This window comes from Thunnus thynnus, chromosome 3 (genome assembly GCF_963924715.1).
Source record: "Thunnus thynnus chromosome 3, fThuThy2.1, whole genome shotgun sequence".
Lineage (NCBI taxonomy): Eukaryota > Metazoa > Chordata > Actinopteri > Scombriformes > Scombridae > Thunnus > Thunnus thynnus.
The window spans coordinates 2,801,933-2,829,075 of NC_089519.1; the positions used below are offsets into that span (position 1 = coordinate 2,801,933).

The following is a 27,143-nucleotide window of genomic DNA, read 5'->3' on the forward strand; positions in this document are numbered from 1 at the left end:
GTGCCGTCTGACCACAAATGTGTTTATTCTTGTTCCAAACGGCTTCAAAGTTGACCATCACAGAGAGGGGAGGGGGATGGGGAGACGCAGTATGGTTTTACCACGGAGATAACGGCACATATTTAAATAATAGTGTTGCATTCAGTCAATGGTATGGAGTCTCATGTCTGTCATTCTGACGGCAGGGTAACCAAAGTAACCAGGCTACCTTGGCTAAGCTGGCTAGCATACATCCATCAGCATGCTAGTGGTGCGCTGCCAGAACGTTCTGGGTGGAACTAGCACTCAAGAATTATTGTTCCGCATGTCGAAGTAGATAATTAAACTATTTTTTTTAAATGTTTGGGTCATGGAGCATATTCTTTGTATGACTGCATGCACCAAACCGTAATGTCTGCACTGTGACAGTTTGGGATGAATACACGTACCATTACACCCCTAATATGAAATGCTAGAGGGCTTTTAATTTAAAACGGATACAGGAAGTGGCGGCATTCGGCTGACCAATGGTGTAACTTCAGCACTCAGCTACTCAGTCAATCAGTCAGTTGTTCAATTGCAGACAAGTGGGGTTATAGGGCTGGCCCCGCTGTTGTGGTCCAGCCAAAAAAGTAGGCGGGAGACTGGAGTTGGAAGCTTATAGAACCTGATTATACTGCGCCATCTTGCAAGTTTTATTACTGTATGTACAAGACTCAAAGTTATCTACAAATACCTTACAGTAAAATGGAAAACTCAAGGTAAGCTTAAAGCATTTCAATTCAGAGATATATGCATGGGAAACACTGTTTTCCACTCAAGTACTTAGGCATAAAAAGCCTTTTTGGATGCTTCTTGAAGGTTCTCCGTTTTAATGATAATGTGTGGTGGCAAAAGATGATAGAGGAGGTAATGATAGGTTGTCAACCATTGCTGTAGTCGGCATTCTTCTCGTGTAATTGGCGTGTAACTGCCTGTATGTATCAGCGCAAAATAGTGTTTAAAGCTGTAAAATCAAAATGTATTGCAGTTTCATAATGCTAAATTGTCAAATCTCATTTTGGTTAGAACCCAAGCTGTGAGTGTAAGGACTTAGCTACTTCCTGCCTGTACTTACGCATACCAAAGAAAGAAAGAAAGAACAGATGAGAGAGGAGAAAAATGAAAAGGAGAACAGGGGTAAGCAATGATGATGATGAATGACTGGGGTTACGACGAGATGCTGAGCTGTACCAGTGCCAGAGGTGGAAGAATAAGATGAGAAAGAAAGGAGAGTGGGAGGGGGGGGTGGATGGTGGTGGGGAAGGTACTATAGAATATGGATTAGGAATAAGGATTGATGGAGGGAGAGAGGGGAGGCATGAAGCACTGCTGAGATGATCAAGGAACAAAAGACAGGAAGCTTATGTGCCTGTGGATTCATGTGTTCATTAAAAAATGTTTAAAAATATAAAACTATGGGTGTAATTTAATTTAAAGGATACTTTTCCAAATGTCAAACGGAACTTTGAGAGTCCTAAAAACTTTTGACTGCACATAACCTTTCGAAACATTACATATTCTATCCCCACTGTTACATTTCTGACCCTGCTCTTAATAGACTCATAATGTTTTAGTCCAGAAAATAATGATAAATTAATTAAGTTAATATGAGAAGGCAGATTGAGCACACATTCTGCCTCTCCTCTCCGAAACGTTTCTCTCTGCCCCCATCTCTCTCTAAAATAAGTTAACAAGGGTGGAAATAGTCCTCTGTCACTGTGATTGATGTTCTCCTTTCTTGTAGTGCACTGAGGGGATTTGTTATCCTCTATCACGGCTCCGTGCCTGCTTGAACAGCCCATACGCTTTACAACGCGCCGCCGCTATCTCAACAGCAGATGTCTTGGTGTTTGTAAGAGTTGGCCTTGGCTGTCAAAAGCTGTTTATCACAATAATTATAAACGGAAATACTGTAAATATGTGCGTGTTTGTGTACTCTGCTTCTGTCTGCGTGGGTCCTGGTGTGTGTGAGTGACTGTTAATTGTACAGCGTTGCAATAAAAAGGGCGTCATCTTTATACATTTTTATTTGAAAATTCAGTCTCGGTCTGCAGCAGCAGTCAAATTAACCATTTCTGACTGTCGACCTCCTTCCTCACAGGGACATTCATTTTCATTTAAACTCTGAAGAAAGGACTTACTTTAACATTGAGAAGGATAACACTGTTTACTTTTAATTAACTCTAACCTTGGAAAAACATTGTCTGATGTGAATTGACTGCGGCCTTGCACTCGCCTAACCTTTGTCTTTGACAAAATCCTCGCTTCCAATAGCAACTTTAGTATTCTGCTTGAGTGTGCAGTCTTTGCAATTCCATCGGGGCTGTGTTGATTCAGTTCTGTTTCCGTGTTTGGCTTTGTCTTTGATTGTAAGCGGAGTGGATGTTTACTCAAAATAATAAATTAGTAGAGCAGACAGGCAAGTATGGAGGGAGAGAGGGTCGAGGAAAATGAGAGAAAAAGCAAGATTAATCTTTTTTAACTGTTGGAAGCAGACACAAGGAGGGGAAAGGGGGAGGTGTGTGTGTGTGTGCACGTGCATGTGTGTGTGCACGTGTGTTCATGAGAGTGACTGTGGAAACTTGAGAGATTTAATGCTACCTGAGAATCACAGCAGAAGAGATTCCAGTTATTTCCTACAGTCAAACATATTTGAGAGATTTTGTATGCAGAGTGGCGGCTGTGTGATGAAGCCTTAAATATTCTAGGAAATCTCTTTTATTTTGTGACTAATCTTCCTATTTCCTCAGCGCTTGTGGAGTTGAGAAAGACTACAATCAACCTTTTACTGTGCCTCGCTTTCAAAGCAGAGAACTCGTCTTTTTCTTCTTCCTTTTTTATTTTTTTTTGGGTGCAGTTATCAAACTTTATCAAAAGCCCGGGTCAACCATTCAGCCATTATAGTGCAGCTGATGGAACACTTTATGTATAACAAATTGCTGTTCCTTTTTTTTTTTTTTTTTTTTTTATAGAAATCAAAGGAGACATATTCAATCATGGAATAATGGAGAGGTTTTTGAGAGATGATAATACAGACTCAAAGATGCTGACCTTAAGCTGTTAACCTGCTACGTTGCATTCACTGCCTTTCTGATGTTAGTTTTGTCTCTCAGCCAGTTACTTTGTTTGCATCTGCGCCTGCTTGGTGTGCGTTGAGCATGCACATTTAGTGTGTTTGTCAGCATATGCCGAACTGTTAATTTGCCATCTCCCTGTGTCTGCCCTCTGGAGAGTTAATTGACCTCTGACTCATGAAGTGCAGACAGTGTAGGAGACTAATGGGATATGGAAGGTGAAGTGAATGAGCAGGCAGGAGTAGGGGAGATAATAAAAAAGTAAAAGTGAAGAGGAAAGGAGAAGGGAGAGGGAGGAACATGACAACAAGGGGGAAGTAGCCAAAGACGTGAGGAGAAATAAAGAAGGGAAAGTTGTCTGTAGGGATGTGAATAAGGTGAAATTAAGGGTGAAGTAGTTATGGTTGGCAGTGCCAGCTTGTGTCGCCACCCGTGGCCTTCCATTGGACAGCTGTGACCTTCATAAGGGCCACAGTGCATGAGTAAGCAGGGTCACACACACACACACACACACACACACACTCACAAACTCACACACATATGCATTCGTGCAAAGTCTAACAGATGCTGAGACAAGCATTAGCATTCTTCTGTCGTTAGCCTGTTAGCGATGAGTGGAGTGGAGCGGAGCGGAGCAGAGCGATGGAGTGGTACCACATACCTGCCACTTCTACTTCTCCATCCTCGTATCTACACACAGACGCACCAAGGACTTTCCAAGGATTTTACTTACACACTCATGCACACTTAAATTGCATTAAACACTCCTAAAATCAGCTCATAAAAGATGATGGATTTTCCTCTCTACATTTTATCCTGTTTATACAATCACAAAACAACACTGGGAACAGGGAACATGTGAGAAGACCTTGATTTGTGGCATTAACAGTTGAACACGTGCACAGGCAGATGGGGTGTTGTAAAGGTGCGCAGAAGATTTGAGCGGGACGGCGTTATCGTAGCCCTCTGTCTGTCTCAGTAGGTCTGGTGGGTCTTTGTGTTCAATCCCCGTGGGACGTTAGAGAGAGAGAGAGAGAGTAGCTTTAGATCCTTTTGAGAATCCCCGAAGCTCATGGCGTGTGAGTGAGCATCCATATCCAAACATCCGCACTCACTTAGACTCACACACACACACACACACACACAATCCCGACTAGAGTTCATTGATGTATGTCAGTGTGAATCAAATGCATAAAAACAAATTCAAAATCCATCAACACACACACACACACAAACACACACACACCATCTGGGAGTATCATAAGTCCACTGCATAAAGCGCTCCCCTCTCTTCTTGTGTGTGATCAGATTCCTGAGGGAGGCAGCTGGCCGTGATACAGGAGTTCATGAGGAAGTACAGCTTCCCTCCCTCTGTTGTTGCCTTCCTATTATGTGGCTTTTTCCGCCCGTTCATCTTCATTTTCAAGTGAGCGCATGAGCAAATATGCGAGCTTGTGTTGGCGGTGAGAGTGTGTGGCGGCGATCTGAACAGTAAAACACGGCGCAAAACCCACCCACACCGGTTCCTCTCTCCTCTCCGTTCTAGATATCGATTCCTACTCTATGATATAAAGGTTACTTTTCCAGAGTTGCTTGGATATGTTTCATTGAACTCCATTCTAATTTTGCTCCCATACAGAGGAATTAACATTCGCAAATGGAGATAAATACCGCCCATTAGAGAGAAAGTGAAATCCCTCCTCAGCAGTCTGGATTACATGTTGCAAGATGCCAGTTTTTTTTTTGTTTTTTTTTTCCGAAGAACACTTACCTCTCTCCCCATTAACTTTGCATTCACGTGTGGATGCCAGTTTCATAGAATCCAATCCACAGTTATTCAGCTCTGCAGTCACTGTGTGATATTCCTCATATTTATTTAGCGCTGTTACTGCACCGCTGCCAGTATGTGAAATTCGGCTCCTTCTGTCTCCATTTTTGCACGGCTGCCAGTGTTTGTGTGATACACCCTCACCAGCAACACCACCTCCAAGCCAAGAGAGTGAATAGTATTGGCGCCATGAATTCTCACTCTTGCCATCTGCCACCCAAACTGTAATTAAATTTCACTTATCTTTTTTTATGAAGCAGAAGTTAATAGAGCAGACTTATTAAATCAGGGGATTTTTCACGCCAGCTGGAGTCTCACTGGAGCCTGACACTGCTGCGTACACACCATTGTCCAATGTTTTACACACATTTTGTACATGTTAACTTTACGACATCAGTTGAATGACTTTAGCGGCTGTGCTGGATGTATAATACACAACATCTTCCCACAACTATACATAATAAATGTAACTATGTGTAATACTTTTATATCAGGCATCCAGAAGGCTTAATGCTGCTCTCTCTCTCTCTCTCTCTCTTTCTCTTACTCAGACTCAATCTTTTCCAGGATTATAAAATGTGTTATCTGTAAGAGCAGTGTGTTTGTCGTGTGCTTGTGTCTCTATCAGCTCCTACAGTGAACTTCAAACATACAACATGCGTTGTAGCTAATGTGACAGGATGGAGGGAGGAAGAGAGTAATAAGAGAGGCCAGTGCAGCGCGCTCATAAAGGGCTCTTGGAAGCTTTTAATCATTACAGTTCAGAGTTGTGGAGGTGCAGACAAAGGAAGCACATGCACTTACGCACAAGCAGAGTGAGAGACAGCGAGAGAGCGACTTAGGAGGCAACTAGGAGAACACACTCAGAAGAGTGCACAGGTGTGTACAGCCAAGATGGCAGCAACAGAAACAGGGAGTTATTCATCTTGCATCGTGCCTACCTTAGTGGATCATAACATAGCAGGCATGGAATTCATCAACAAATGCTCCGGTTCAAGATGAGACCAAACTTTTCTATGGATGTCAGTTTTTGAGCCATGACTAAGGCTAAAACGTGGCCTGTAACAGACTGAGGCAGACTGAGTAAGGCTTGTTTTTAGCCTAGCCGATTGCCAGAAATGCCTCATGCTATGTCGTAATGCATATCGTAAAATGGCAAGGACTGCTGAAAAGACCAAACTCTAATCTTTACCTCATAGGCTCATGTGGAATGGTGTTATAAAATAGGTTTTTCAATAACTGTTAATCACCACAACCTTAAGAGGTCCTTGAGCATACAGTCATAAATGTGCAAAAAGAGATATTAGGTTGATGGGTCTGGTAGTATGTGAGATTAGCTGCAGACATGTACACAGACATGGGGACAAACGCACAAATACAACCAAAAGATCCCCTCCAGGCTTACGACTGGCAGAGATAATAACCATCAAAGTTTCTGGCAAACTCCACACAGTTGGCCCTAAGCTCATTATGTATGTTGCATGGTGAAAGTTGTTGACTCCATTTGCCAGCAAAAGCAGCGGGAGGTGTTCATGCTGTGTTAGCTAATCAGGATTACTCAGCAGAGCAACGCTTGGACATGGCTGTGTCTAATCCGCTGTGAAAAGCAACGTGTTGCTCATTTCTCGGTGGGTTGCACTGATTACGCAGTAGCTAGGTGGACATGCATGACAGGATGGTTGTATGTAAGTACAAAGTTGGATAATAGTGTAACATACAAACTGTGATAAATTTGGCCACAAGTGTTTTAAAACAAAGACTTTTTTTTCCTCCTTGTTGTCTCCAACTTAGTCGCGGCGGTTATCTGTGTAGACATATGGTGCATATGAAATGAGTTGTACTCCGAGGTCCATAACGATGGATTTCTACATGTGCATGCTATTCCATTGGAGCATGAGGGGATAATTCAACGGGGATTTCAAAGAATTACTTTTTCAGTTTCCATAATTTCCTTTTGGAAGAGTCTGAAATTCTAATGATTCTAATCCTCAAACTCATTAAAACAGTTTGCAGTGTAGCAGCTTAACTTTCAAGGAGCTTAACTTTATTCAGCATGCACACATATATAAATATATAATGAAAATCAGATTGAATTAGATGTACTTTGTTATATACATATTATTCGTTTACATATATAAATTATTGGACCACCGTCGAGACATGTTGTTTGTAAAGTATGTTAATTTAATAGATGAACATTATGGTACAAGATGAAGAATGTCTGTGTGTTTTAGGGTGTATTATTATGGCTTTAGAATAATATTAATGAAGCGAGGGAGAGAGACGGAGAGATGGTGGATTATTCACAGGCTGGTTTTTAGAGGAGCAGACGGAGGCAGAGTCGTGGCTCTGCTCTGATTTAAAATAACTCTCTGATCAAAATCACTGATGCAAACCGACCTGCTGTACCGACAGTAGTCAGCTGAGTCCAGCTGATCAATAATCTTCAACTCAGTGTTGACCATACTGGGTAAAATGTGTCCAGCTTGAAATGATCAAACTAACTTCTGAGTGCTATCCGTGTGTCTTTTTCTTTCACCCACCTGACTATGACTGACTTAGCCTCTACTCTACTCCTCTACACAACCTGTAAATACTCAGAATTCTGCTCTGATGAATTACTGCAACATGAACAATGTCATAATCGATCAATCATTGTCACCTGAGCTGAGTCGGATCAGACCACTCGTCTCATGGTCAGAGGAAGGTTCATGTTATCAAAGCACTTCAACATGACCGAAACCTCCACATTAGAGTCAGCGATGATGTTATGTTTGCTTGTAGCCGTGTGTGTTTTTGCTCTATGTAGTCATTCTCATAATGTAAACATGTCAGTACATTATTAATTCCAGTTTGTAACAACTTGTTTTCTAAAGTTTTGGTCATCATTTCTATCGGTATTAATGTTCTCACTGAGTTAATTTATGAGATCTGGGAATTCCTCAACATTGCCCAAAAGAATTCAAATTAAGCCAGAAACACAAAGTAATTTGTCTCCTTGGATTTCATTGTTTCAGTGTCTCCATGTTCCCAGATCTCAGTAATTAATTTGTTGATTCCAAGTTTTAACCAATAGAAATGAAAATGAGAACCAGTTGTAATCAACCATCTTAGACTGATGCTAAATAGTGATCAGCTGAAGCTCTTCAGATGAAGCTCTTGTACTGGTTGAATATTTAGTGAACAACTATGACCCACTATAGTGTTATAGCTGCGCTGTGAAGCTTCCCCACAGACTTTTATTTCACTTCTCTGCCACAATGTGTCCCTTTCCTCCTTTAGATCCTGGTCCATGTGGGCTTCCTAACCGAGGAGTCTGGAGATGTTTTCAGCCCCAAAGTGCTGAAGGGGGGTCCACTGGGAGAGATGGTCCAGTGGGCTGACATCCTCACTGCACTCCATGTTCTGGGACACAACCTCAAGATCTCCATGTCTGTCAAGGAGCTGCAGGGGTGAGTTACTGTACTGTACACGCTGGAGTGTTTGACTTGTGGTGGAAACCAGAATAAACATCAATTTGAACTGGTATTAAGCAATTCCAGCTGGTGATATTTCTCCAGTTGACCAGATACATGATGTGAATATTGGGATTATTCAGACAAGGAAACATTACTTTGATTGGCATTAATTAAACCAACGTATGACCCTTTCTATAAAAAAAAAAGTACATGTTTTGCTTATTTCATTTACTGTATAAATTACGTTCACTAATTATCTTGCCACAGTTGTATTTAACTCGGAGCTACAAAACATCTGACTCTTGATGACTTTTTACAGTCCTCCAGTTATTTCTGTGCTCTTGTACTCCCACATATTTTATTTCAAATGTGCAAGAGGGAATTGTGCTCTAATTACACCCCGTTCCCACTTAACCCAGAGATTAGGCGTGACGGCCCTAAGGTCCTGTTGATTTGTCGCCATATTGATCCCGTATCGACGCTCTCCAGCGCTTTCTGTCAGTGTGACAGCGCTGGTGTGTGTCTTTTTATCCCCTGCGTCAGCAAGCTTACATGTTTCTGCTGACGGATACAGCTGTAGTGTCAACACACACACACACACACACACACACACATACATGCACACATACAGATGGATGTAAATCTGCCCTGTTGGGAAAGATTCCTCACGCTTGTTCTGTCCGGTCTATACAATATCTACTTCATGGCTGAGACTGAATAAATCACACAGGTTGTCAGGCTCCGAGCCCCGTGATGATGGATGGCTAATGTTAAACAGTAGACTTATGAATATGGTACGAGTCTAAGATGACAAATAAGTCACACCGTGGATGGGCAACGTCTTTATTCAGCCTTGATTGGTCCAACAGTCTTTGTCTTCTCTGCCGTCGTTGATCTTGGTGATGACACGCGTATATGGTATAGATCACTATAATGATGTCTGCAGAGAGACCCCGCTGTAGTCTGCATTTTACACTGTGCACTGCTTGCAAGAACTCTCACAAATCACAGAAGTATTGTATTGACCCCCAGCCTTTGGCAGTCATTTTGTAGACATATAACACCTCTGCAGGGAGGAGGAGAGAGTGGGTAAATCTAGAGGAATTTAATACTTAAAAAATGAGTTTAGAGATGGCAGGGACATCCACAAGGCTGAGTTCAGCTGTCATACTCCAAATGGATGGCAGTATCGTTTTTACTGTGTGCGTGTCACCGGAGTGTCTCGGGACCCATATTTTAAAACTGGTCATTCTCACAACCCAGGATGTGATGTTTTAGGCGACCCTGCAGTGTAATCTAACTTACCAGCATGAAGAATTATTTCATCCACCACATGGAATGGCTTTGGTGGAAAAAAAAAAAAAAAAAAATAGCTTTTTGCTTTGGATTACTCGGGGAAGCAGTCTAATCGTTCTTCCAACTGCATTAGGATCCTGACTCACTTCTATGAGGCACAACACATCAACTTTGTTTCCTGATGTCCATCTTTTCACTGCAGGAAAGAGGAACAGAACAGAGGAGGGTTATGCAGCCCGTCCAGTCGTTTTTTTTTGTTGATGTGTCACTTTTTTTGTTCTCACACCTTTCATTTCCCTCGGTCCCTGCCTTCAGTAAGACAAAAAAAAATGAGAGCTAAGGTTGAAGCAAGGTGATAATGCAGTTTGGCTATCACATAGCTGAACTATAAAACCACTGTGTTCTCCTTTCATATGTCTCTTATTTTCCCCACAAAACTGGCTCATCATCATTTTTAGAAAGTCTTACAGCTAAGGTTGGACCTGATGCCAACATGTTATCCACCACACTTCCTGCCTTGCTTCACAGCTGACTCATTTGTGATTTAATAGCATAGAGGATTGTTTTTCTGTCTTATGACATGGTGAAACACACAGGGAGTATAAACATCATCAGTGAAAGAATCAACTAATTAACTTCATTTTTATTTAGCTTCTTTGTTTTATCAAAAGATTGACTTCGTATACATTCACGTCATGTCATGCAAACACATTCACATTCATCTGTTGTCAGTAAACAGAAAAGTGGAAGCCATAATGATTGACCTTGCATCCTACATCCTATAACACCTTCAACAGTTAACGATCAACAACATTTCACACAAAATATCCCCCGGTGCAAATCAACAAACACATAAAATGTAATTTCATACAATATTTCCAGATGATTTGTATGTAGATGTTGTTTCATTGTAGTAGTAAGTTAGAGTAGTCATTAATCATTAAGCCTGTTTACACCTGGCATTAACATGTGTCTGATCTGATCACAAATGGACGTCTGCTGGTGTAATAGTAGGGAAGATATACAGTCTTTTGTTCAAACATTTGAGGTGCAAACTTTTACATTATAGTTCTATTTTTTTCTCCTCTGTCTCTCCCAATATTGTCCACTTCTGTAGATGTACCGTATTTCCCTCTTTGTTCCTCGTGTCCCCAATTATATGCAAAAATACAGGTGGATAGATGGACAAAAGCAGACAAACATGTAGCCAGACACACAGATATAAATACAAACAAATGGTGAGATGATCTGGGCAGGCAGCCAGACTGAGACAAATGTAAAAATCAGGCAGACAGACAACAATTGCCCCCAGAGAGTCTGCTTTGTGGAAGTTGAGTCCAAACACAGATTTGGAAACAGCTTTGCTTTCCTTTGGGCAACACTGACCAGCATTAGAACAAAACTGAACCAAAAAGTGCCTCGTGTCCATCCACCTCCTCAGTTCAACTCCACAGTGGTTTGTGTGTGTGTGTGTGTGTGTGTGTATCACATAGTCTGTGATACATTGTTCTCATGACCACTGAGGGTTATGATTGGCTGAGGAAGAAGAAGAGTGTGTGTGGCTGTAATTGGCCACTGAGGGGATGATTAGGGTCCAAGTTGTGTTACTGTATATAACTTGTACCCTGGTCTGTGGTCTCCAGTCAGAACTGAAATCAACTAGCTGGACATTATTTACTGGAGATGCATGAACAGAGCACATAGAGGATGGCTCATAGTCAACACTGAGAGTGAAAGATAAACTAGTAGAACAAAGAATGACTTTATTTTGAGACCAACACGTTTTGTCTTTTGGCTTTCATCAGTGTAACCCGTACAACACATGAGCTTGTTGATGATTGAAATGAACTGAACTGAAAGCTCTTTTAGTTCCTGTTTCGTGCTGCTCTTCTTCCATCTTGTATCCAATAGTTATCTCTAAAGTAATGCGGGTTGCGGTGTTGTTATGCGGCCTGCAGGTTATAATAACACAAAGAATCATTCACTCATCATCTCCCTTTCCTGTGACAGAGCAAAGATGTACCTCAGCCCCGAGGCTGTCACTGTGGGGGCAGATGGATTGAAGAGAAAATGTGTATGGAGAAGCCTGTAAGGGGGGAAAGTGTTGAGTTGGCATCTGTGAAGTTGGGGCGTGGACTCTTGTTATTCAAATATGCAGATAATGGGGTTTTTTTTTTTGAAGGCTCACCAGTTAATGCCATCACTTTGTTTTGAATCTAGGACTGTCCTTCATTAATGCACGAAGCCAAATACACAACAGCACACAAACCCTGAGTTCATTCAATACAGATTTTTGCATCTCTGCTGAGTGTGCACTTAACGTGGGCTAACCGAGTAGCTTGATGGAAATGAAGCTGAATTCTGTGCGAATTAGATTGGCAAGGCACCTGAGATGTATTAGTGTGAGTGTGAGAATAGACGGAGCTCTGCCTGCTCTACATTACCCACCACCTGCTTCCAGAGAGCTGCTGCAGTCAATGTGAAGGTGGATGGTCAGCACCTTTTGTGCCTTTTCCTGTCACTGTGGTAAAGTCACAAATATAGAAAGCACAGTAATACTGAATGATTAAAGAATCTGGCACAGGAGAAGAAGAAATGGACGGTTCTGCTGTGTGCAGAGAGTGCAGTAGCTCCAATGTGCTGTTTCAGGGAGCAGATGTGATAAAAATTGCTGTTTTTCTGGCACATTGTGTGTTATGCTTCAGTGTGGTGGCTTCAAAAGATAATAATAGGTAAGACTTAATTGAAGGTTGACTACAGGGTCCAACGTGAGGTTTATTATAGTCATCAGTAGTCAACAGTTTCACATTCACATCAGCAGTCAGCAGTCAAGTTTTATTCGTAAAAACCAATGTCACAAAGTCTGTCCAGTCTCATGATCTCTGTGACTCGCTCTTTCACTCTCTTGTGCCGCTTCTCTATCTCTTCCTCTTCCAACTTGAGGTGTCAAGTTTCACAGTCTAATCAACCCTGCAGGTAATGTTTCAGTTGCCATGGAGATCAGACATTGGACTAGTTGGGGTTGGAGGTGGAAAGACACAGAGTAACAGCCAATCAACATCTCCACTATAGTAAAGGAGACAGCAGAAGTAGGCAACCAAAAAAAGCCTTGAGTCTCTTTTGTCCCTGAGAAATTGGACAGTTTGACAGCAGGCCTACGGCAGTCTTTCTAAATTTGCTCTCAGGTGTACAGTATGAGAAGTTTTTAGTTCTGGTATTCTTTTGAAATATAGATGTTGACATCATTTAGTCTAGTACTGAAGCTAAGGTCTCAGACTCTTAATATTTGTGTGTGTTTTTTTTCTTACATCCTATCTGTCCTATTTGTCCTATCGGAGCGTTGTTGTCTATTCCTGTTAAAAAAGAAAATTAGCTGCTTTCATGTCTATCTATCTATCTATCTATCTATCTATCTATCTATCTATCTATCTATCTATCTATCTATCATTAGTAAAGCGTCAGTACACGTTGCATAATAGTCACAATATAATATCAGACCGGTATTTTGCACTGATCATGCTTATGCCAGTTTGAACTTACTTTTTCATTACAGTTACATCGTCTTAAACTCTATGACCTCATTTACACCTGAAATTAACATGCTGCCTCGGTGATAAGAGAGCAAAGCTGCATAAAATCTACATTTGAGGGCAGGAGTTGGGTGATTTTTTTTCTGCGCCTTTATCGGACCCTTCCAAGTTTCATTTTGACCCTAATGTCATATCAGAGGGGAGCTTCTTGATATACTCTGATTATACACTGTCAGCTACATTCCCTGTGAGTTTAAGTCATTTTTTTGTCCTTCCGCTGTAGCATTGCATGCTAACCTTCTCCTTCTGACGGTCAAGCTGCCAAAGTCAACCGGTCACATAACAAGAGGAATCTTAATCAGTATCAGTCTGTCTTTCCCAGAGTTAAATCCTCTCGTTAGTTTAAGCTCTTTCAAAATAAGGATAAGCAGGTAAACAGGCATCTGTTTTTTCTGTTGTAATGATTAAGCTTTACTGTTGACACTGTACCTCCACGCTGACATATGATGGTTTTTTGGAGGGGGTTTGGGGGTTCTGTTTTTTTGTTGTTGTTGCTTTTCCCTCTTCTTTCCTACTCCATATACATGTCACAATAGGGCTATTAGTCTCCAGACAAATCAGTCCTGTGTACCAAGGGAAGTTTGACTTTTTTTTTATCACTTGGACATGTCATCAATATTAAAAGCCTGTAGAGCCTCTGGTGTCTCGGTGCGAGGAGGATAATAGTAAGTGTTACCTTTGGGCCTCCAGCCAGGTCAATGGAGACATTGTGTGTATGTTAATGTGCTTGATCTACCAATTAGTCTGTGTATAATTCTGTCTCCTGTCTTGATGTTTTATAGGAAGAGAAAGATTTCATATGTGAATCCATGTGTGTGCATGGATGTGGATCATAAGCTCATTGCTCTAAGTCTAGCGCTTTGGTCCAGAGATGGATGGCTTGCATAACCCAAGAGATTAATACAAAAAGAGCTATCTGTGATTACATAATACCTTATAGAATTGGATCAGTCTTCAGCTTCTCTCAGTTGCGGACACTTGCGTCTGCTCTAGTTGACCACCACCTACTTCACTTCCTTTGAATCTTCCTGCCTTCCCTTTTCTATTTTCTAACAGCGTTTCCTGTTGCTTTTGTCGGCCAGTTTCTTATCCTTCGCTTTCATCTGTTTCTCAACCTCAGTGGACCGGACGTGTTTGTTAAATGATTTGTGTGGCAAACTGGGAGAGTCTGAAAGTGCCAGATCAAAGATGTTATAGTCTAGAGGTGTCTGTAGCGATGCTTTACTACACACCTTCAGCTAGGAAAACATGTATTTCCTCCCAGTACTCATGCAATATGCAGAATACATGCATGTGGGCATTTTTTTAAGGTGTTTACTACATCTTCTCCTGTTTTGTTTTGCTGTAAATTCCATGAAAACTCAAAGTCTCCGTGCCTCATAAATCCTCCTTCTCTGTCTCTCTATGTCTCTTCTCCCTCCGTCACCCCCCATCAACCTGACTCCCTCATTAAAGTGAAGCCAGTAGAAAGACCAGAGTCAGTGACCTCAGTTCACCTCCTTCTCTTTCACAGGCTGGCTACGAGACGCCTTATTATACCTGCCCCGAGCAGATAAGCGCACGCACGCACACACACACACACACACACAAAGGACACATGCACAACTATGAATATCCTGTTTGAAACCTCAATCTTGCTTTCCTTGCCTCTTCTTGGCAATTAGGCTGCTCTCGCTTTCCTTCCATCGCTGCTTCCTCCTTTTTCATTTCATAACTTTAACACTTTTTTGTTCCTTCTGACTTTGTTGTGTAAGTGAACAACTATGCAGGTTTAGGGGGGGAAACAACTTGTAAAGCAGCTGACTCAAAACATTATTATACACTTGGCTGTAAGTGCGGCAGGGAAGCATCTCCCATTAAAAATATCCATACTTTGAGTTATGACAGGAAGATGCATCTGATGTCTTTATTCAAGAGAACCTGCTGAGGTTTATGAAACTCCTAAAGAGAGTTGTGAGGTAGCTCTTACCTCAAGGGAAACTGTAGCATTAATCAGTTTGGGGAGATGTTTGTGTGTGCATGTGTGTGTTGGGTATGTGAGAAAGAGTGTCAGCTTGTTTCTTTGTTAAAAACTAGAGTTTGCAAATGAGAAGTATGCTCAGTCTGCATCATTCCGTCTACTTTAAGTGTCTGAGTTAGCGGAAATAAACCACTAGCAAACTCCTCTCTTCTCCTCTCCTTTCCTCTCCTCTCCTCTCCTCTCCTCTCCCCTCCTCTCCTCTCCTCCTCTCCTCTCCTCTCCTCTCCTCTCCTCTCCTCCCCTCTCCTCCTCTCCTCTCCTCTCCTCTCCTCTCCTCTCCTCTCCTCTCCTCTCCTCTCCTCTCTTCTCCCCTCCCCTCCCCTCCTCTCCTCTCCTCTCCCCTCCCTTCCTCTCCCCTCCTCTCCTCTCCTCTCCTCTCCTCTCCTCTCCCCTCCTCTCTTCTCCTCTCCTCTCCTCTCCTCTCCTCTCCTCTTATGTCTCCTCACCTTTCCTCCTCCTTCTATCTCTGTTGGTGTGGCCCCCCTCCATCTTTGTCCTTCTGTTTCTTTCTCTTTCTCTCTCCAGTTGTTCCCCTCTAAGCTCAAATCAATGTGCTTGTTAACAACTTCACAGATTTTTATAGCGTTTCATCAGCCCTAACCCATGCTTCCAACCCTTTACAGACACACACACACACACTACAGTAGAGCACACGGTTGGTAATGACTTCCCTTATCTCTTGTCTCAGATTTGAAGAACTGAGGGGAAAAACAGTTGTAGCCCATGGGTGACTTTTGTCTTTTGTTACTGCTGTTTGACTCACATCTCGGCATGATATTGCCTCTAATTGGTCTGTGTTACACAACTGGGACTCGGAAATACAAATAGGACAAGTTGATGCTCGTGTTTCTTTAGCTGATTTATCACTATCCATGGTGTAGTTGCATGGGTGTGTCTGTGTGCTGGTAGATCTTTTTTGTACCGTATAACATCAGGACATTTTTATTACTGGGTTATACACCAATCAGCCAAAACATTAAAACCACTGACAGGCAAAGCGAATAACATTGATTATCTTGTTTAAATGGCACCTGTCAAGGGTTGGGATATATTAGGCAGCAATTGAACAGTCAGTTCTTGAAGTTGATGAGTTGGAAGCAAGAAAAATGGGCAAGCGTAAAGATCTGAGTGACTTTGACAACAGCCAAACTGTGATGGCTAGATGATGGGTCAGAGCATCTCCAAAACGGTAGGTCTTGTGGGGTCTTCCAAGTGTGCAGTGGTCGGTACCTAGCAAAAGTGGCCCAATGAAGGACAACCAGTGAACCTGCGAGTCATGGGCGCCCCAAGGCTCATTGATGCACATGAGAAGCGAAGGCTAGCCCATCTGGTCCGATCCCTCAGAAGAGCTACTGTAGTACAAATGGCTGATAGACAGGTGTCAGAACACACAGTGCATAAAGCCCATGCTGACCACTGCCCACCACCATGGAGCAATGGAAGAAGGTGGCCTGGTCGTCATGTGGATGGCCAGGTGCATGTGCATCATTTACCTGGGGAAGAGATGGCACCAGGATGCACTATGGAAAGAAGGCAAGCTGGCAGAGGATCCTAGCATTCATGTGGATGTTACTCTGACACGTACCACCTTCCTAAACATTGTTGCAGACCAAATACACCCCTTCATGACAAAGGTATTCCCTGATGACAGTGGCCTCTTTCATCCTGGTTTTAGGAACATGACAAAGAGTTCAACGTGTTGCTTTGACCTCCAAATTCCCCAGATCTCAATCTGATCGAGCATCTGTGGGATGTGCTGGAAAAACAAGTCCGATCCATGGAAGCCCCACCTCACAACTTACAGGACTTAAAGGATCTGCTGCTTACGTCTCCGTGCCAGAGACCAGATGACACCTTCAAAGGTCCTTTTGAGTCCACGCATCAGCGGGTCAGAGCTGTCTAGGTGGCACGAGGGGGACCTACACAATATTAGGCAGGTTGTTTTCATGTTATGGCTGATCGGTGTATGCTGCAATGATGTGAATATTGTAATATGAGACCAGACATCATCAGTGATACAGTGATATGATGTTGTTATTTTACCTAAATGCTCAAAACAGTTAAGTGACAAAATTCTCTGAACTTGTCTCTGTTTTGATTAGTCTTCACATCCACATCACTGATGTCATCTGCATAATGTCTTACATAAAACAATATTTGATTTGTTAATATCACCAAACCCAAACATCAGTCTTAAGCTATAGTGCTTAATCTTTTATTTTGTCTCTGGGCAGAGTCACATTTTCCCATTAGCCATATTGCCCCATGAAGTCATTTTGTCTAGTGTGCACAAACAAAACAACGACTGACCAAGAGAGATAGAGAGAGAGAGAGAGAGGTGCGATTGTGCAGTGTGGAGAGGTAAGGCTGTTTCTGTCTCGGTCTTTATACGGCCGCAGTTGTCTGAGTATGTGTGGAAAGGCTAAGAGGGGTCGGCCACCACCAGCTGCAGGGCCAAAACAGTTGGCTCTGGCTGAACATAGTGAAAGAAAAAGTAATGCTGGACAGACAGGTACAGTAAGGAAATGTGTGTGTGTGTGTGTGTGTGTGTGTGTGTGTGTGCATTTTGTCATCCCAGACCCCAGCACTGAGGGCTTTCCAATCTCCTCTTACTGGGGAATGGAAGCAGTGGAGGAGAGTTCTAGTGCTGAATAGGCTCCAAGGCCTGGGGACACATTGAGCCGAGCTCCAGTAAAACCGACATTATCAGCCCTTCATCAACCCCCCCTTCCCCTCACCAAGCTTTATTTCTCATGAGAAGTCGCCTAAGGGAGACAGAAAAGGAAATAAGGAAAAGGACAGAAAAGAGAAGGTGGAGGAAGTGTAATCTCCTGTAGTAACACATCTGGCTTTACACCACACAGGTCTGGAGAATTTTAGAAATCATCATAAGTCAACCCAGGGGTGTGATCTTTTAATCTAAAATTTAAACTACTGTAGGGATAATTAAATATATCATCTCTAATGATCTGTTTGAAATAAAGTGTAGCAGTAGTATTAGAGTACGTCAACACTGAGCCAGTTAAATTTCCAAATCTTTTTCTCTGTGTTTCAGTCCTCCGTCCGTACTAAAAAGGCATCTTTCTCCCCCCAGAGTAGACCTTTTACAGTGTGTACATCTTAAAACGCTGGCTCTGTGTTTCATTGTGAATGGGGAAAACTGAGTTTTTGCAAAATGATGACATAAGCTGCCCAGCAAAGGGCAAGAAGAGCTTTCGGTTGCCTCTAACTGTCTCTGTGCAGCTGTTGTCATCATCCTGTATTTATGTTGTTTTTGTCAGACAACGTCGCAATTCTAAAATGATGTTTCATCACCTTAAGAATGACTGCTTCTAATGAGTAGTATTCAGGAGCCAAGATTAAATCACATTTCAAACATGAAAAGATGTAAATGACAACAACTATATTGTGAGTTCATCTGTATAAAAAAACACAGTACAGGTGATCACAGAGAACAAGAGGAGACCCAACAAAGGCTGATCAATCAGAAGCTCTGCAGTCACAGACGGGATGGGGGGGGGGGGGGATGGGGGTCGTGTGGCAGTAAAGTTAAAGACGACTTTCTCTGTGATCACTCACTTTAAATGTTGACATAGTTCTATCTGACGAGTTCCAGCTTTCTTGCCCTCAGTAAACGAGGCTATTGTTGATCTCTTGGCTAACACAAAGATAAAAAGCGAGCGTTGCTTAACAGATGATTATGACACCAAACTATCTGAGAAATGATACGTGGCTGCATTTTGGATTAAACACCATACATGGAAGATTTGTGGATATACTGTAGGTGAGGCTGCTGATTCGTAACATTAACCTGTCATTCAGGTGATGTAGTGGAGGCCCTCCGACTGAACAAAACCCTGTTCATTTGAATCCTGCACTAAGTATTTTGAACAAATAACACGTTAGTTTGAGTTTGTTTAACTAGCAGGACAGCTTCTTCCCACCACCATCCTGCACTCAAGGCTACTAGTTTGTAACGGTTAGTTTGCAACTAACTGCATGAAAGGTGGGTTAACTTAGTGGGAGATCCCATAAAATGTCATAGATACTGTAGAGTGAGGCTGTAAATGATAACAGGACTTCCTTTATATAGAGCCTCTCTAGTCCTCTGACCACTCAAAGCTCTTTTACATTCACCCGTTCACACACACATTCATACGCTGATGGCAGAGGCTGTCATGGAAGGTGCCAACCTGCTCATCAGGAGATCTAATCTAATAGTCATTCACACACAGTCATCAGGAGCAATTTGGGGTTCAGTATCTTGCCCAAGGACACTTCAACATGTGGACTGGAGGAGCTGGAAATGGAACCACCAATCTTCCGATTAGTGGATGACTACCTCCTCTACCTCCTGAACCACAGCCTCCCTGAACCACAGCCTCCCTGAGCCACAGCCGCCTTAAATTAGAAATAACAAGCCCTGGCTTGAAAGATTATGAACCATATAATGGTTCTTAATTGGTTCTCAGAAGGGGTGCGTGACCGCTACTGATTAATTAGCGTGCATCACCAGCAGAGTGAGCACATAGTCATCAATTTTGATGTTGGAAAAGGATGCAGTCATGCATCAACAGAAAATATCAATAGATATGTCTAATAGTTAGTTGCAACAGTTGGTGGAAGATCACATACAGTTCATACAATTTTCCTTTCTTTTCATTTTATTTTGACTTCTATCATTGATTCATTATGAGCACAGTTTTATCTGTATACTAGGTCAGTGTCAACTTCCTGTTCTTTATCTAGCCATTAGAGCACTTAATATTATCTGAAGAACCTAAAGTAAGTTAAATGACAAAACCAGAGACACCAATTTATCACGTCTGTGCCAAGCACTGCTAAAAATGGGGTCAGAAACCTCTTATTATCCATATTTTACTCTAGCAAGCTTGACAGTGCTTGTTAGTTATATCAGAGCCCTTGTTATCTCTGCTTTCATTGAGAAGAGAGTTCAGCTGATGTGAGTTAAGTCAAGCATAATTGGGTTTGGTGCCTACGTGCTCGGCGTCCTTGGAGTTGTTATGAGTTAACACGAGAACCCGAAACATTTTTGTTCAATGATGTTGTCGGCGTCTCCTCCTCCTAATGACTTAAACAACGACAGGCTGTCAAAGCCAAGCTCAAACTGATGTCAGTACACCTGATATTTCTGTGCCCTCTCCAGGAGAAAATTGGGCCATTTTAGGGCAGCCAGCCTTGAAATTAGGCTGAGTGAAGAAAGGTGTTGATTTCGCTAAAGCTAAATAGATGGCCGTCTTTTCTCTCACCTTTACGTATTTCCCACTTTGTCTAACTTTAGCCTTTTCCTTTATGGGCACATCAGTCTGACCCATCTTACTCTGTCTCTGGTTTATGAGGCAAATTCTGGTTAATAAGTGAACTCAAGGAGAGAAAGGTAGTTATAAAACACATTGGCAGTTCTTCCAGCGGATGCCTACAGTATCAGTGCAGACAGACACTGCTGTCATAGCGTCTCTACAGCTTATTCACAGGCAAGCCGACATTGTTTTTCTGCTCCTTTTGTCTGATATAGGCAGATATAAGAGAGTCTATAACATCTATATCCTACAGAAACCACAACTTTTTTGTCTTTTTCTGTTTTTGTTGAGTTAAAAATATATGGTAAATTTGAACCCAGCTCTCCTATTTCATGGAGCCTCGCTGTAGTTCAAGCAGGCATGGAAGTCACTTTATAGTCACATGTTCCATAAACCCTCCAATCATGAATGTCTGTGACCTGCCTTTTGCAGTAGGTGGTCTATATAAACTGCTCTTGCTGCTTCAGAAATGTAACTACCTCCACCTCCCCAGCCTCCTCCTGTATTGGCATTACAGTTGTTTGTGATGTTGAATCTTTCTTTTTAATGTGTTCGTAATTATCAAACGTAGTGTTGGGTGGGTACTGTGAGACAGTTTGCTCAGTTTAGTTCTAGGGCATTGAATGAACAGAGCCACACTGCCAAAATGCATATTGTTGCAATAAACCTCGATGTGAATATCCTGAGATTTACTCTCTTGGTCTGCTGTGCAGTCAATTTAACCTGAAAAGACATTATTTGGAGGATAAGTGAGGACCTGTTGGAAATATTCCACCTTTATCGGCAGGATGACACGTTACAAATCATTGTTGTAAAATAAAATCTGACACTTCTATGGTTATTGGCGTGTGCGTGTGTGGTCTCACACATCTATCCGTCTGTGTGTGCCTTTTCAGTTCCCTCGATTTCCTCCTTCACAACCAATGCCAACTCTTATTCTTCCTGAGTTAGTGGGATTAGATCAGAAGTTGCTGATGTAGGGAAAACAGCAGACCGCCTGACGTCTTGGGAGACAAAGCAGGAGCAGGCTCTATTAGCGAAGGGTGCGTATGCAGTGGAGGTGTGTGTGTGTGTGTGTGTGTGTGTGTGTGTGTGTGTGTGTGTGTGTGTGTGTGTGAAACTAGAAACCAGAGTCGAACCTTGGAGGTTACTGAGGTGAATTTTCCATTGTTATTATCACTTCATTGTAAGCATCACTCTTTCTCAGAAAATGATATCACCCATTCCTCTGAATCCCTTTTCTTTACTCGTTTCAACCTCTTAATCTTTCTGCAGTATTACCTGATTTAAATTTTTCTCTTCTTATCTTCTCCCTCCTCCTTTTCTTTCCCCCTCTTCTTCTCTCTTTCTCTCTCTCTTACCCCTAGTGTCTCACTTGTCATTTCTCCTTCACCTTGCTCCCCCATCTTTAACTCCCCCCCCCCTCTCCTATGCATCTCTAATTCTCCCTCTCTACACTGTAGCTCTTCATCTGAGAATTTTATTATCTCTGACAGGAGTGTTGAATTTTTTCCTCTTCCCTCTTTCATCTCTGATTCATCCCTCCCTCTGCTCTCTCTCTCTTTGTGTATTGGTGTTTATGATGCCTTGCGGCTTCCTTATCTAGCGCGCCCTGCCTTGGCTGATAACTGGGGCCTGTCAGCTGCTTCTAGCAGTGCCATATATGTGTGTGTGTGTGTGTGTGTGTCTCGGTGCATGAGAGAGCTTTTGTGTAAAAGATTGTGTTGAATGGTATGTACGTATCTGCGTGTGTGTGTGTGTTTGTGAGAGTGTCAAGTAACAGAAACTTTGCCAACACATACACAGATTTCCATCCCCTGGGTGTAATCAGAGACGGATGTGGAAAGAGATGATTACATGGATGTTTGAGTGTTTGATTACGCTGCGTGTGCGCGCAAGAGAGTGTGTATGTGTGCATGCCCGACTTTCATTTGATTGAGTTGAGAATTAAGAACATGTTGATTTACAACAGTATTCACTTTTCCTGGCAGAAATTTTTAATATTCTACCTACGCAACCACACTTGCACAATCACACAATCACACAATCGCATCACTCAGGTAACTTCTTGACATTTAAAGTAGACTTGTCCTCTTAAAATGGGAGTATTATACTGCGTACAGCTGCCTCCGGGGTCCACACATAAGAGGATCAAGCTGGTGTTGCACAATTTTGTCATCATGTCACGGTGATAAACTTTTTAACCAAATTCAACCCTACTAGGCAGAAACTTTTTGATGTTGCCTTATGCAACACCAAGGCAACATCCCCATGATATTTAGGACTAATATTTTTGGTTTCACTGTTTGATTTGCATCACCCTTCGTTTATGAATTTGTTTAACGTCAGTAAGGCGTGCGAACATGTACACATTTTGTACACCAAGAACAGAGGTTTTGTGTTGAAGTTTGCAAAACAATCCTGATAAGAAGTTTTAGACATGCAGGTCTGTTTCATCTTTTATCTTTATTCTCTGAAGGTGCTCTCTTGGCTTGACCACTTTCCTATATGGAAATACAAGGAATTACCATATTGTTTTTTTTATATTTGTTTTCTTGCCAGGCAGCAGAGAAGACTGTTGAGACCACTCGTTTGAACTCACTTGCATGCATGATTAATCGCGGGCGTTCAGGTAGCAAGACGTCAAAACAAAATTAGGAGATCAACCTGTCAGAGCAAGAATTTCTCTGATAAAAGAAGTTGGAGAAAAATAGACACAAGTTAATTATCAAACCACAAAGCTCTAGGTGCCAGAAAATAGATATTTTTTTTTAAATTTCTGCTTGAGATGAAGCAAAACTACGGTGGAGCAGTAAAAATAATGTTAACCAGCCATAGAACAAGGTCATAGAGTCTGGTAGGGACAGTAGGGATATGTCCCCACCAATATCCAGTGGCTACTGAATTGGCTGGCAATAATTTTAATTAAAAAATCAAAATATATCCAGTGTTGTCCGCCAGTGTCTAGTAAATGTACTTGGTACACAAATGGCTAACAGATCTCATTCTCTACTATGAGTCCCACCTCCCTAACCCAATATTGCTAATAGGACTGGCTTTTCTGTTTCTTGCTTACATGTGAGATACTGTAGCTACAACTGGTTGTAAGAAGCGCCAAAACTGAGGAAGACAACATCCTCATAGTAACAGTTAATGTGTTTCACTATGACAGTTTGTTTATTTAGTAGTACTACCAGTGAGCATCTGCAACAGTAAGTTGTCACAGATTGGGTGTCCGTTATGCCTGAGTAGCCTGTGTGTTTGAAATGAGAGCTTTGAATAGGCACATGTTGTCTCACTCTTCATATGGCATGTATCAATATGTTATTTTATCAGGTGACAGAAACAATCCTTCTAGGTAGTAGTTCAGACAGAGTAGGAGGAGGTGAGGCCAAGGCTTGTAACAACGTGAATATAAGAGTAAATGTAGATAGCCTATTTATTTTGTATTACATTAAGGTTAGCACTAATAAATTAAGAGGTCTATTAAGTACTCAATAATACATGGTTTTAAAATCCTGGACATGAATACTACACTCTGTATATAAAATATATAAAATAAGAGGTGACTAGCCTCATCAGTGTGTAGATGTGTTTTCACATGCAGTAGTTGATACAGAATGGCTAATTGTATACTGTGGTGTATTTCTAAGGAGAGTAGCAGTGAGAGTGATGACAGTGAAGACCAGTGTAGAACTGGAGTTTTTCTCGACATTGAAGTCAAGCCAAACCAACCTTACCCCCAAATACATTGCAGTTCAAAAGCTGTCAAATAGGTTCTTCCATTTTCAAGACGTTTGGTGAAAGCAGTATCTATGGCTTTACTATAGCCCCACAGTTTAGGGAATTCTCTGTTCTGTGTGAAAACATACACTATAAAGAAAAGTACACTGTCTACAAAGGCAGACCCTGCATTCTCCTCAAAGGATACATAACTGGAAGAATGCTCTTGTTAGCTTTGAACACCACCAGAATAGTAAATCCCACCATCATGTGGTCACAGTTAGTGCTCAAAAAGGCAACCCCAGGAGATTCACAACTCTCAAGTGCCTGGACAAAACAAGACGAAGATGCCAGACCATGTGACACACAAGATGGGAATTTCAGCTTTTGAATTCAAAGCCAAGGATGATGCCTGTTCCTCTAGTTGGCTGTTCTGTCGTCATGACTATACATCTCCTCCAGTGCAAAATGAGATTTTGCAATTATTAGGAAATTGTAATGTCAGAAGTATTGCAATATCCATCCAGTCTCTTTAACAGTTCTGCAGTACTCAGTCATTATCGATGACATACAAGATGTCTCAGGAATAGAGTCTTTATGTTTTAGATATGTGGACCATGACCTGGTACCACATGAGGTTTTTGTTGGTTTGAATGAGGTCTTGGGGACTACTGGAGAGGAGATTGCTAGAGTACCATTGGATGTCCTCTTGAGGCTAAATATTCCCATGTTTAGTTTAAAGGGTCAGACATATGATGGTGCTGCCAATGTGTCAGGCAGACATTCAGTAGCACAAGCAGAACTGAAGAGACAACAGCCACTGGCTTTGTGTGTGCATTGTGGGACACACTGTCTTAACTTGATCACACAGTCTGCATGCCAAGCCAGTCCTTTGATATGTGATGCCTTGCAGTGGGTCCTTGAGCTAGGGACATTAAGCAAACAGTCTGGAAAATTCAAGGCCAGCAGTAGCAGCAGGTTCAGAAGGACTGTTGACATCATTCAGACCACTGTGCCCAACCAGGTGCACAGTGCAAGGAAAAGCTATCAGAGCAGTGCTGTCTCAGAATGAAAGTGTTTCATCTAGCTTGGAGGAGATGGCATCAAATGGATCTAACACAGGTGTGAGGGCAAATGGACTGCCAGAGAGGTTCGAAAAGGGTAAAACTGTGCTTGGACCTCTTTTGGCATTAGAAGTGATTGAGAAGCTGGAGTGTCTGAACAAGTCCCTGCAAAAAAAGACTGAAACTACTGCAGGAATGAGAAGTGCAATAGAGTATGTCCGATTCACTCTACAAGGCAAAAGGAATAAGGAAAGCTTTCAGGAGGTTTTTGACAAAGCGGTGCCAATGGTTGACTCATTTGGGATTGAGCCCATTCAGACTCCTCACCAAAGAGCCAGCACACTCCAAAGTCACCTGAGGAGCATTACAGAACAGAGTTCTACAAACTGCTAGATTGTGTAGATGTTCAGTTTAAGGAGAGGTTCAACCAAGCAGATCTAGATATTTTGCAGAAGCTGACTGGTGAAGTGAATGTCATCATTGATCAGTACCCGGACCTAAACAGGGAGAATCTAAAAGTCCAACTACCCATGTTTCCGTCCAAAAACACTTTCAAATCTAATACTGAAGTGGTTAATATCATGAGAGGAATGGCAGTTTAAGTAAGAGTCCTGTTTGATCAAGTTGAAACCCTTGTCAGGCTGCCAGTCTCATCACTGAGCTATTTGTATTTAGTATGGTTATAGTTGTAGTATAGTATATATAGTTAACAGTGTTTTTATTATTATTATTATCATTATTATTATTATTATTGTTGTTGTTGTAGTTGTTTATGTTTAGATGTAAATACAAATTTACAGATCATTGGTTTGAAAAGGTGACAGTTAACAGGTAACATTCATATGATTAATGGTTATTGGTTATGTGGACTGCAATACCAAGTTATGCCTGTAGGGGCTCCCCTACATTATGTACAGTTTATGTACTATAATGTTGATATATTAGAGATATTTACAATTGCACTATGGCTGGAGTTAAGTTAATGTCAATCGTTGTTTTTTCAGTTATGAACATTTGCTTGTTTAGATGTTCTATCATGAAGTACAGAATCTAAACTGTAATGTTGTTGGTTTTTTAATAATCAAAATTGTGTAATTATTGTCTCAGGAACATATTGACAGAAAAAAAAATCCCTTTCTGAGTGTGTTGGCTACAATATCTATAAATAAATAAAGGCTCTAGATGACATCAGACGTTTATCATAAATGCAAGAAGCCTCAGCTTCCAGGGAGGCTCCTGAGGACCACTTTTATGTCCACACCAATGTCAAAATCCAAATTTAGATTTAATCTGGATATGATGCTAAACATAACCATCAGCGGTTATGTTCTGAGAACTTTTTATGGTAGAATATACACAATGACACACACACACACATACACATTGCAGTGGCTGTCACAGTCTCAGCTGCTACCATCCCCTTCTTTGCTGACCCGTCTCGCCCTCTGACTGCCAGGAAAGCAGGGATGACATTAGCTGACAGCACTGATTGGAATGCCCTTCAACTTTGTCTCATGCAGATAAACACACACACACACACACAAATACACACACACACAAGTTATCTGACATAGTACAAATACATATACTCACAAATTATACACAGACACTTGCATGCAAACAACACATCTCATATATCCCTTTGGTCACCTCACAGTGACACTTGGACACGCACACACACACGCACACACACACACACACACACACACACACACACACACGCACACACACACACAAGGGACCAGACA

At 41.8% G+C, this 27,143-nt stretch overlaps 1 protein-coding gene across 1 annotated transcript in view; it reads left to right on the plus strand.

Moving 5' to 3' along the window:
* The window catches only part of LOC137174924 (alpha-1,6-mannosylglycoprotein 6-beta-N-acetylglucosaminyltransferase B-like), a 121,641-nt gene that overhangs the window by 60,547 nt on the left and 33,951 nt on the right, over positions 1-27,143 (plus strand). The window contains exon 8 of the mRNA XM_067580467.1: positions 8,206-8,375. Within this exon, the coding sequence (XP_067436568.1) occupies positions 8,206-8,375 (170 nt within the window). The remainder of the gene's footprint in view (positions 1-8,205; positions 8,376-27,143) is intronic.